Here is a 12,797-nt window from a genome sequence, read left to right as displayed (position 1 = left end):
TTTTAAAAACATTAGAATTCGTGAAGTATTGGGCTGTTGTTGAGTCATAAATTATAAGAGCCAATCAAGTTGCAGTATGCAAATCTAGAACATGCAACATTTTCATGGGGAATGGATTGAGGTCTAGTCCAGTTAAATGTGGATTCCTCACGTATAAGTATTTTGTGAAATTAAAATATCAAGTCAAATCCATTACAATATACAGATTTATTGTAATTTATATATGTTGTAAAAGTGGCAGGTTGGCGAAGTAGTGTAAAAGTTGTACAAAGTGTGTCTTGTACAATCTCTGTCTCACACACACACACACACACACACACACACGTACAACCATAGCTTTGTTGTGTTAGTATTATAAATACTCATTAACCCTCAAAACCCATCCCCCATACGTGGTCATAGTGGTCTGCTCTTGGCATAAAATTACAGGCTTCACAGATGGGGCGATCCATTTAGACTCTGGAGGAGGGGGGGTGCTTTAAGTTGTTTACATGTAAACATTCCAAACCTAGGTCACCCACAACGAAGCACTGAAATCCCACCACTATATTATTAGTTTAAATCTGAACCAGAGTTAAGAAATGAATGGAGGTGTGTGGAGGTGGTGGTTTGGTAAGATCTTTACATTAACTTGTGACATATTTACACTGTAACAGTACGGATGCTTCTCTTGACTTCTTGATTTCCATAATTAAGTAAGTGCTTGTGTTATTACAGAGAGATTTAACAGGCATGTTGGGTGATGCGTATAAGTTGTTTTCTATAGTCTGTATGTAGTTATTATTTTAATGAGTATAATTCCTGTTTTGTATGCATGTTCTAATTGACTGTATTGTCAAGGGAGTCGAAGAAGCACAATTAGCTTTCTTGCTTGCCGTTTTTCTCACCAAGAGTCAACGGAGTTTGACCTTTATGAAAGATTAATGCTTTTGTTTTTTTGACACCGTGTGACTGAAGGACACGCTCCAGTCACTTCAAGTCCTCAAACCTGAGCTCTCTCTCTCATCTTTCCTTTGAAACTTGTGACAAACTGTCAGAAATGCAGCAGGAGAAAAGTGATCCAAACAGAGCCTATTTTTGGCAATGCATGCTTTAATACTTCCTCCAAACCTCTTCCTCTGACACTCTGAACTAGAGAACAGGCATAAATAAAGCCCAGAAAATGGACAGCGTATATCTGGGCGATTTATATTCCTGTTCCTTTTTTAGGAGTATATATTTAAGTTATATTGGACGGAAAAAGAGAACTGAGAAGGTGGCACAAAAAAAGGGGCAAAATGAACAGGTTGGAGGTTAAGTGAACGGTTTTATGTTTAAAAGATGAAAGATGGTTGGGAGAAGGAGGAGTGCAGGGCTGAGGAGCCTAGCAGCAGCAGTTCACAGCAGTGCTGCTTAGGAGATTTAATAAGCTGCTCTAGTGACCTTTACTGGCATTCAGAGAGATGGTGAGAGACTGACGAACACTCTGGGTCTTGCCCTAATAGGATAATTGCTTCATTAATACTTTTATGCTAGTAATATGGTGCTCAGATAAAGGCTAAGAACAATTCTCAAAAACACAACAGTTTGGATTGTCTGCAGGTGTCAATAGTTCCAGCTTTGCTTCCTGTTTGCATGAACAATGGCCACTTCACATGCAGTTATTTTCAGGAACACTGCTGGTTCTAGTAGGCACATAACCACACATGTACACACACTGTATTATTCATGCTGTTAGAATGTCAAAGTCTAAACACAAGCGTTTTCTGAGAGCTTTAAAAAGTTAGTGTTTCAACCTTTGAGAGGCGTGTGTGTGTGTGGAGGGGGGGGTTTCAAAGTCTTATTTGTTATACATTTTATATGCTTATATGCATGCTTATTTAAAGTACATTTAAAAAATGTTTTAACATCAATGGGATCATTAAGTGAACAAAATTATAGTAGAATATACTGTATAATGAAGTATAATATAGTATACTTGTGTATAGTAAAATATAATTTAGTATAATATAGTATAGTATAATAGTATAATTCAGTACGGTATAGTATAATATAGTATAATTTTGTATAGTATAATATAGTATAATTTTGTATAGTATAATATAGTATAGTATAATTAGTATAGTATAGTATAATTTTGTTTAGTATCATTTAGTATAGTATTGTATAATTTTTAATAATTATTATATAATATAGTATAATATAATAATATAATTTAGTATAATATAGTTTAGTACCCTTACGTGTCCCTTATGAGGGAAATATCAAGGTCCGTGACGTCGGAGTGACGTGGGGCCGCCTTCCCGTGGGCTCACCACCTGCAGGAGGGACCGTAAGGGACGGTGCTGTGAGGATTGGGCAGCAGTCGAAGGCGGGGGCCTGCTTAGACTGCTGCCCCCGCGACCCGAATTACGGATAAGCGGGAGAAAATGAATGAATGAATAGTATAGTATATTTTAGTATAATATAGTAAAGTATAGTATATTATAATATAGTTTAGTATAGTATAGTTTAGTTTAGTTTAGTATAGTATAATATAATATAGTAAAGTATAGTATAATATAGTAAAGTATATTATAGTTTAGTATAGTAAAGTATATTATAGTTTAGTATAGTATAATATAATATAGTATAGTTTAGTATAATATAATATAGTATAGTTTAGTATAATATAATATAGTATAGTTTAGTATAATATAATATAGTATAGTTTAGTATAGTATAGTATAATATAATATAGTAAAGTATAGTATAATATAGTTTAGTATAGTATAGTTTAGTATAATATAATATAGTATAGTTTAGTATAATATAATATAGTATAGTATAATATAGTTTAGTATAGTATAATATAGTATAGTATAGTATAATATAGTATAGTATAGTATATTATAATATAGTTTAGTATAGTATAGTTTAGTTTAGTATAGTATAATATAATATAGTAAAGTATAGTATAATATAGTTTAGTATAGTATAGTTTAGTATAATATAATATAGTATAGTTTAGTATAATATAATATAGTATAGTTTAGTATAATATAATATAGTATAGTTTAGTATAGTATAGTATAATATAGTTTAGTATAGTATAATATAGTATAGTATATTATAATATAGTTTAGTATAGTATAGTTTAGTTTAGTATAGTATAATATAATATAGTAAAGTATAGTATAATATAGTTTAGTATAGTATAATTTAGTATAATATAATATAGTATAGTTTAGTATAATATAATATAGTATAGTTTAGTATAATATAGTTTAGTATAATATAGTTTAGTATAATATAATATAGTATAGTTTAGTATAATATAATATAGTATAGTTTAGTATAATATAATATAGTATAGTTTAGTATAGTATAGTATAATATAGTTTAGTATAGTATAATATAGTATAGTATATTATAATATAGTTTAGTATAGTATAGTTTAGTTTAGTATAGTATAATATAATATAGTAAAGTATAGTATAATATAGTTTAGTATAGTATAATTTAGTATAATATAATATAGTATAGTTTAGTATAATATAATATAGTATAGTTTAGTATAATATAGTTTAGTATAATATAGTTTAGTATAGTATAGTTTAGTATAGTATAATATAGTATAGTTTAGTATAATATAATATAGTATAGTTTAGTATAGTACAGTATAGTATAATATAGTATAGTATAGTATAATATAGTATAGTATAGTATATTATAATATAGTTTAGTATAGTATAGTTTAGTTTAGTATAGTATAATAAAATATAGTAAAGTATAGTATAATATAGTTTAGTATAGTATAGTTTAGTTTAGTATAGTATAATATAATATAGTAAAGTATAGTATAATATAGTTTAGTATAGTATAGTTTAGTTTAGTATAGTATAATATAATATAGTAAAGTATAGTATAATATAGTTTAGTATAGTATAGTTTAGTATAATATAATATAGTATAGTTTAGTATAATATAATATAGTATAGTTTAGTATAATATAGTATAGTATAGTATAGTATAATATAGTTTAGTTTAGTATAGTATAATATAGTATAGTTTAGTATAATATAATATAGTATAGTTTAGTATAGTATAGTATAGTATAATATAGTTTAGTATAATATAATATAGTATAGTTTAGTATAGTATAGTATAATATAGTATAGTATAGTATAGTATAATATAGTTTAGTATAGTATAGTTTAGTATAGTATAATATAGTATAGTTTAGTATAGTATAGTATAGTTTAGTATAGTATAATATAGTTTAGTATAGTATAGTTTAGTATAATATAATACAGTATAGTTTAGTATAGTATAGTATAATATAGTATAGTATAGTATAGTATAATATAGTTTAGTATAGTTTAGTATAGTATAGTTTAATATAGTTTAGTAGAGGTGTGTCATAATTGTGACGGCATAAAATGCTCCCTTCACATGAACTAAAAGACCCAACATGATGTTCTAGCATGATAAACCCTGTGCACAAAGCAAGATCTGTGAAGATATGGCTCACATGGTTTAGAGTGGAAGATCTTGAGTAGCCTGCTAAAGAAACCTGATCTCAACCCTATTGAACTACAGGCCTTCTTACGTCACCTACACCAACACCGTTGTGGCCGAATAAACACAAATTTCAATAAGCACGCACTAAAATCTAGTGGAGGTCATTATTACAAATTACAAATGTGGATGGGATGTTTTAAAAGTACATACCGGACCTATAGTCAGGTAGAAAAGAGAATTCATAAATCAGCTTGTTTTCCACCTTCAATCATTTTCACATTGTTTGAATGTGATTAATCCTGCTTTGCGGCAGGAATATGCATTTTTAATGGGATGCCAGTTGATCAAAGGGCACACACATTCATACAATAATTCACCACCCCAGTAATCCATCTCCCAGCTTGTTTTTGTGAGGTCAGAGGAAACCAAAGGTCTTGTATGAAACCCAAGCTGACTATCCAGAGCACTACCACCTAGTTAATTTTTCAATATCCCAAAATCAGTGATACCTTTTGAAACAAATCTGTGTACTAATTAATGACAGGTATGATCTTTCACCATTATGTCTATATAGAATTGGTCAGTTTAAGAAGAAATAGTAAGAGGACAGTTTTCACAAAACACACGCATGGGTTCAGCACTCATCAGTGTTGCTCACTATGGTATCTCTTAGAATGTCTATCTAACTTTGATCCTGATTTCCTTTCCAATAAATGATTCTCGGACATAAAGCTGACAACTCAATAGATGACTCGTTAAACCTGACACGTGCCAGAGAACGTGCTATGAAAGGACTGTGGAGCTCTGGCAAAAGGGTGTTTCTTAGGTGAGGTCTATCTGCTTGTTGAACTGCTCAGTTTAATAGCAGGATGATTTACACGTGAGGAGCGTTATATTGGACCGAATGCCTCTGGTCTGAAAGAGTGTGTGTGTGTTTAAAAGAGAGAGAGAGCAAATAGTGTTGTCTCAGTAAGGATTTATTGTGCTATGGTAATGCTGCAGTTCTCACATTCCTCAGAAATCTCTCTTCTCATTGAATCAAAATTACACACAAACATACAACTTTTTTTTTTTTTTTTTTTTTTTTTTTTTAAGCCACAAGCCTGGATCTGTTTTTGTTCATCCACCCATCTTCTCTTCCATCCACAAATCTATCTATCTTTAGCCACGATTTAAGGCTGCCTTTACATGCCCAACAAATTGCCCTGTTTTTTACTTGCAAGGTCATAAAATTACAAGAAATTTGCACTCTAGTGCACTTCAGGCCTAAAACTTTTTTCTTTGTTTTTAACCACTGTTGGGCCCTTGAGCAAGGCCCTTAGCCCCTTACCTGCTCAGTTATTTAAATGAGATAGATGTAAGTCCTTCCAGATAAAGGTTTCTACCAAAGTGTAAATGTAAAATGTAATTTAGCTCCTTTTTATTTTAATATTTAGTGATATAGAAATTTATTTTTATATTCCTAAATGTATTTATATATTCTTTTGCATAATGCAAGAAATGTATGGGAATTTGGATATTAAAATAACATCTATATCATAATATCTTAACAACTTAATGTAACATCAATTTGCAATAGGCTTGAAGTAAAGATTTTTCTCTGTATATGAATTACCATTTCGAACAATTTAATAATCCAGAAACGATGACCTATCAGGACTATTTAGTCGTTTCTATCACGTCAGTTTAAGGAAAATAAGGGAGGGTATGATATTATCAGCTGTGCAAGTTAGGAATTGCATTAATGCACATTTTTTTTCAATATGCCGTTTAGATACATGTACATATAAGTATGTGTAACACTCACATAGTCAATATTTCAGTTGTCATAGTTTGAATCAGTGTCAAAATGATCGTGAAATTATAGAGGTGTTTGATTTGACACACTTTCACAGGCCTAATTATATTTAGGTCAAAACATTTTTTTTTTCTCTTTTGATCAAAAAAAGAAAAGAAAAGAAAAAGACCAGAGGCATGTTGTTCAACGTGAATTGCAAATTGATTTTCATTGTCACTATGTGCAATTTGTACAGTGATGTATTTGGTTTGCTGAGTTAAAAAATTTACACGTTTTTGTTTTTCCTCTGACAAACTTTCAAATTGCATGATTTATTGTGATTATAATAATAAGATGAAATGTACAGTATCAGGACTGATCCTCAATGTTATTGGAAACACGAATGTGTATTTATACAGTAATTCCAGTAGAAAGTAGCTAATGGAATTTGAAAGTAGCACAAGTGTGTTATTGTGTGTAATAATTATGTAATATGTAAAATATTACTTTTGATTTATAAATATATTGGATGTATATTGTTTATATATGCTATATATCACGTGTGTGTGTGTGTGTGTGTGTGTGTGTGTGTGTGTGTGTGTGTGTGTGTGTGTGTGTGTGTGTGTGTGTGTGCGTGCCCACAGGGTCGTGTGGAGGTAGAGGCTGGCAGTGAGAATATGAAGTTTGAGACAGGGCCCTTCTCCTACTATGGTGTCATGGCACTTAATGCTACATTAGGTAAGACATATAGACAGACACACAAACAGACACGTGCACACACGCGAGCACAAACGCGCACGCACACACTTAAAGTTGTCTTTCTGGTTTTCTTACAGACGATGTGCCTCACACAATGGTAAATAGTAATTCCCATTAAAGTCAATTCCCTGGAGATAAGTGAACATTATGAGATTTGATCATGTCGATGCATGGAGATATTATCAAGTTCAACCTAAAACAGTCATTTTAATACTTAATCCATGTTTAATCTGCCCGAAGGGGCCACCCATCATGATTAGACCATGGGAAGCTTATGGATCTGAATCATCTATGCTGTGTGACTGCCATCTAGTGGTCCAGGGGAACGTTATCTCTACATTTGTAACGTTATCTTAATATATGTAACGTATATTAATAATGTAACGTTATCGTTACATTTACAGCATTTGGCAGATGCCATTATCCAGAGAAACTTACAGATATCTTATTCCTACACCTGAGCAGTTGAGGGTTAAGGGCCTTGAACAAAGGCCCAGCTGGTATTTGAAGGGACTACAGGTTACAATAAAAAGAAAATGCAGGGCCTTTTTTTCTCCAATGATTTTGTTTGTCTCTGTGTAATAGTCTTCTTTGCTTTTCTGATATTCTGTTTTCCATCTTCACATGGAAACTTTTCTCTGGACGCCCCAGCCATCATGTCTTACAGCTCCTCCCTTTCCTTACTCCCTCAGGGAAAGTTTCACGTCCTCGCCACCTCTCTCTCATGAGGTGTTCTCTCTTCTCCCGTTTTCCAGGTAACCTCCAGCGTGTGGTTTCTCTAACAGCGCACTGGGATTATTAACCGTAGTCTTATTAGTCATGGCCGTTGCATCCGTGTGGCCTTTTTTAATTCCTAATCCTTGAGATTACTAAACAATATGATGGTGATGAGCCTAGATCAGCATGAACCGTGTTAACAATAGAAGCTAATTAAGTTTAGTGATGTGCACCTATACAATATGTTCTCCGATCTGTAGTCTGACCTGCATTATGTTTATCGAATTAGTTCTTAGTGTTTGCATGTAATCAACTGTCCAATTGGTGCATTTTGGGTTTGTCTAGTTTTTATTGAAATATCAAAAGATATCTGAAATGTCGCATTATTAATAAATATAGTTTTTTCCCCAGCCATAAATTCAAATGAATTCAAAGTAGCATACAGAAATGACCATAAACCAAATAATTAAAATTTTTCAAGCAACTATTTTATATATATATATATATATATATATATATATATATATATATATATATATATATATATATATATATATATATATATATATATACAGTACAGACCAAAAGTTTGGACACACCTTCTCATTCATAGAGTTTTCTTTATTTTCATGACTATGAAAATTGTAGATTCACACTGAAGGCATCAAAACTATGAATTAACACATGGAATTATATATGGAATTATATACATAACAAAAAAGTGTGAAACAACTGAAAAATGTCATATTCTAGGTTCTTCAAAGTAGCCACCTTTTGCTTTGATTACTACTTTGCACACTCTTGGCATTCTCTTGATGAGCTTCAAGAGGTAGTCACCTGAAATGGTCTTCCAACAGTCTTGAAGGAGTTCCCCGAGAGATGCTTGGCACTTGTTGGCCCTTTTGCCTTCACTCTGCGGTCCAGCTCACCCCTAAACCATCTCGATTGGGTTCAGGTCTGGTGACTGTGGAGGCCAGGTCATCTGGCGCAGCACCCCATCACTCTCCTTCTTGGTCAAATAGCCCTTGATGCCTTCAGTGTGACTCTACAATTTTCATAGTCATGAAAATAAAGAAAACTCTTTGAATGAGAAGGTGTGTCCAAACTTTTGGTCTGTACTGTATATACACAGTCACAGACATTGACAGACGCATTATTAGATTTCGCTGAAAAAAGTTTGCTTGTTCATGATGTTCCTAAACATGCCAAGGTTGATAAATAAAATACATGTATGTGCTGCTATAGGAAAATAATCAGTTATTCAACCCAACACATTGCACAATTACTCTTATCTGACACTTCATATTCACTGATTAGTTTATTATGCAGCTTTCCCTCACTAGCCTCTGTTTTTCTGTTACTTGAAACGTAGCTTGTCTGAAGTCCCTCAAGATTTATGGGGAAAAAACTAACAACCGAAACAGGGCTCTTCTTGCATTGCTTAAATAAACGACTTCATAGAGGAAAACATCTGTAATGTCAATTTACATTTATTATTATTTATTAGTTTATTATTAGTCTTGGATCATGTCGCTCACTTGTCATACAAGTGTTGTTACTATAAACTTGGGATAGATATAAAGACAGAATTTTTATTGTTAACACTTTAAACTCAACTTTTTTTTTGACCATTCAGATTCAAGAAAATTTAGCTGCACAGCGGTATATAAAACTGCTGGAATTTTCTGTGTACTCACACTTTTATATCAAAACCTTGAAGGAATAACGGTGGGACCAACATTTCACTAAACATAATTAAATTTCATCAGTGTAGCATTTGTGCCTATAATTTTAGATCCATGAGTTTATCCCTAATGAGCGAGCCAGGGCAAAAGTGCCAAGGAAAAACTCCCCGAGATGGTACGAAGAAGAAACCTTGAGAGGAACCAGACTCAACAAAGGGAACCTTTCTCATCTGGGTGGCACCGAATAGCATTATAATCATTATCACTATTCATTATTAACTCATCACTCTGTATTCATGAAGAGTTAATAAGAATATGAAGACTTTAGCATTTGTTTGTCAGCATTCTGCCAGTAGGAGGCGCAATTGACTCGTATACGGTCTTATACACATTTGAAATAGCAGGTTGTAATAGTGTCATGGCCTGAACATGGACGCCTCAATGAAAACATCCCTTCGTTTTCTTCTTCTTCTTTAGATTTGTGCAAACCAAACTTTTACATTTTCAGGCCTGAGAGGCAACTGGTTCTGTTCTTCTGTAGGGAATATTTGTAGTGAATGTTCATGCAACAGTTTTGGACAGAAATTTCAGCGCAGCATCAACAGTTAAAATTGTATGTTTTTGGTTGTAGGTAGGGAATTACAATGTGCAACTTATATTTATATGCAGGCCATTTGTCAGACATCTGCCACCATTCAGAGCGACTTGCATTGATCTCATTTATACAACTGAGAAGCTACAGGGTTAAGGGCCTTGCAGAGGTGCTCAGGAGTGGCGGCTTAGTGCTGAGATTTTAACTCATTCCCTTCAGATCTAAAGCTTTGCCTTAACCACTAAGTTAAAACACTCATACAAAACATTCAAAACGTATTACTTGCCATTTGACTTCTGAAAGCTGCTGTCTTCTGCCTCACAGATCCAATTTTTCTCACATGCTCTCTTCATAACAATATTCGCTTTTATATCGGGGTGCCTCCGCTTTCTCAAAAACATTCAGGTAGGTGAACTGGCCAACACAGCATGGAAGAGCATGCATTGGTATGCAAGACATTTCTGACCAGGAGCCAAAAAACCACAGCTGTAAATAGGAATGTAAGTTTCACACTGTGATTAGCTCAGTGTCCACGATCACCTTGGCCCATCTGAGATTACATTTATATCTTCACATTCATTAGAAATGGTTTCATTTTCATCAAAAATTTATTTTCTAAACTTTTCTGTGATTTGGTTACAGATTTTACATAAATAATAATTGTAGTAATATAGAATATATTTTCACTGCCATAGACATGAGTCAAAGTAACTTCCAGTACTAAATTAGAGGACGTCTCCGTTTGCCGTATAAATGTCCTGTTAGTACAGTGCGCTTTGGCTTTCATGGAAATGAAAATCTGATGTGACATGTCCATGGATTCACCAACATGAGCGTACAAAGGGGGTGAAAGTCAGATTTCCAAGAGTTTCCAAAGCTTTAGAAAAAATTTATAGGATTTTTTTGTTTCAGTTTGGCTTAAAGTCTTTGCTACAATCTTGGGGAATGTTAATATAAAGTACCGTATTTTCCGGACTATAAGCCACTACTTTTTTCTCACGCTTTGTACCCCACATTTTAAACAACGAAGCGGGTAATATATGGATTTCTCTGGGGGTTTTCCCGGTTTCACAAGCTTCATGCCAAAAAACTGAGCCCCATAACATTAGACCAATGAAATTGCAGAACGGGTTCAGGTGAACCAAAGAAACACTTTATATTAAATCAGATGCGTTCCCACTGAATCGGGCCGCACCACATCATTAATATGGATGATGTTCCTCTGACGTTTGACCTGCCGCTCACTCGGACTGTCTACAGAAAATGCAAATTATTTGTCACGCTGAAAACAACCGGGCATGAAAAACACTTCACCTGTGTTCTGAGCTGCACGGCATCGGGAGAAAAGATTCACCGATGGTGATTTTTAAACGCATGACGATGCCAAAAGATAAACTCCCGAGAGAAATTGTTGTGAAAGGAAGAAGGAAGACGGTGAACAATGACTTTCTTGGTAGGCTACTGTTTAGATACAAGCCGTGTAACAGACACTGTCTTTCGTTAAAGCCTGTGTAAAGTTCATTAGTTTCAGTGTAGACACCTGCGGCTTATAGACAGGTGCGGCGTATTTATGTTCAAAATAAAAATCTTTGTCAAATTCATTGGGTGCGGCTTATATTTGGGTGCGTTTAATAGTCCGGAAATTACGGTACATATATTTTGTATGGTTAAATGAATTGAAATTGTTGTTACCCCTCATGCGACTGTGTTAGAAGCTTTGACCTGAGTTGCATGTGCAGTAAATTTTTGAGCTCCACTATAAACCAGAACTTTTTGCTCATTATATCTTATATTGTTATTAACCTTAACTGATAATGTATTTTTGCCTTCTAGGATTTCAAGCGTCAATGTGTTACAATGTTTTTCCTCTCTCTCTCTCTCTCTCTCTCTCTCTCTCTCTCTCTCTCTCTCTCTCTCTCTCTCTCTCTCTCTCTCTCTCTCTCTCTCTCTCTCTCTCTCTCTCTCTCTCTCTCTCAGCTTGTTATATTATTATTTTGTGCATTAGTGAGTACACATGAACACCCCGACAGTTAATATTAAACCCACACGTGTATTTTGTGTCCCTTTGCCTCCCAGAGCTCCGTTCACCGTCTCGCATCAGCGGCCTAAACCGTTCAGCGTCACTTAACCACACCGATCGCTCAGAATCTCAGTCCATCAGTGGCAGCAACACACAGCTGAACAGCTCCTCGTCTGCGCAGTACATTCCCGACTTCAACGTGCGGGCGCTGACAGACCTGCAGATCGTCAAGGTGAGAATGAACACCGCTATTTTGAGTCTGTATTTTCAGCAACCGCTCAGGATCGTGCATGTTGTTGGGGCAGGGTGGTATTAATAATGACATGGCTTTAAAAAGTTTATTATAACATGATTTCTTGTCTAGGTTGTTTATATTTGGTAAATTTTAACTTTTTTTCTTAACTGCATTTGTTGCAGTTTCAAATTTTCACCTATAGGGGGCAATAATAGCTTTACTGACCTACTGAAAGTGGGGCACTTCTTACCTTTTAATTGCACAAAAGTAAGCAAATCAATTGAACATCAGCTTATCTGATCTAAAAGAAATCATTAGGGCATTAGTATATTAACTTGAATGTAAAATGCATTGATGGAGTTGTGAATGAACACTTTATAAAAAAAAACAATTCTGTTTGTTGAAATGCTGATTAGCATCATCTGATGCGATGGATGGGCAACCTACCAAACAAAAATGTTTTTTTTTTTTTCTTCCCCTCACTAACTCCCTCTGGGAAATTGACTTATGATGGACACATTCATCATTAA

General features: G+C 33.7%; 1 protein-coding gene across 1 annotated transcript in view; it reads left to right on the top strand.

Moving 5' to 3' along the window:
* Window positions 1-12,797, top strand: part of LOC310718489 (metal transporter CNNM4) — a 32,248-nt gene that overhangs the window by 16,499 nt on the left and 2,952 nt on the right. The window contains exons 5-6 of the mRNA XM_083527345.1: window positions 6,904-6,997; window positions 12,089-12,264. Of these exons, the coding sequence (XP_083383471.1) occupies window positions 6,904-6,997; window positions 12,089-12,264 (270 nt within the window). The remainder of the gene's footprint in view (window positions 1-6,903; window positions 6,998-12,088; window positions 12,265-12,797) is intronic.

This window comes from Silurus aristotelis (assembly GCF_946808225.1).
Source record: "Silurus aristotelis genome assembly, chromosome: 23".
Taxonomy (NCBI): Eukaryota; Metazoa; Chordata; class Actinopteri; order Siluriformes; family Siluridae; genus Silurus; species Silurus aristotelis.
Note: the sequence above shows the minus strand (reverse complement) of the source record. Positions and strands in the feature narration are given on the sequence as shown.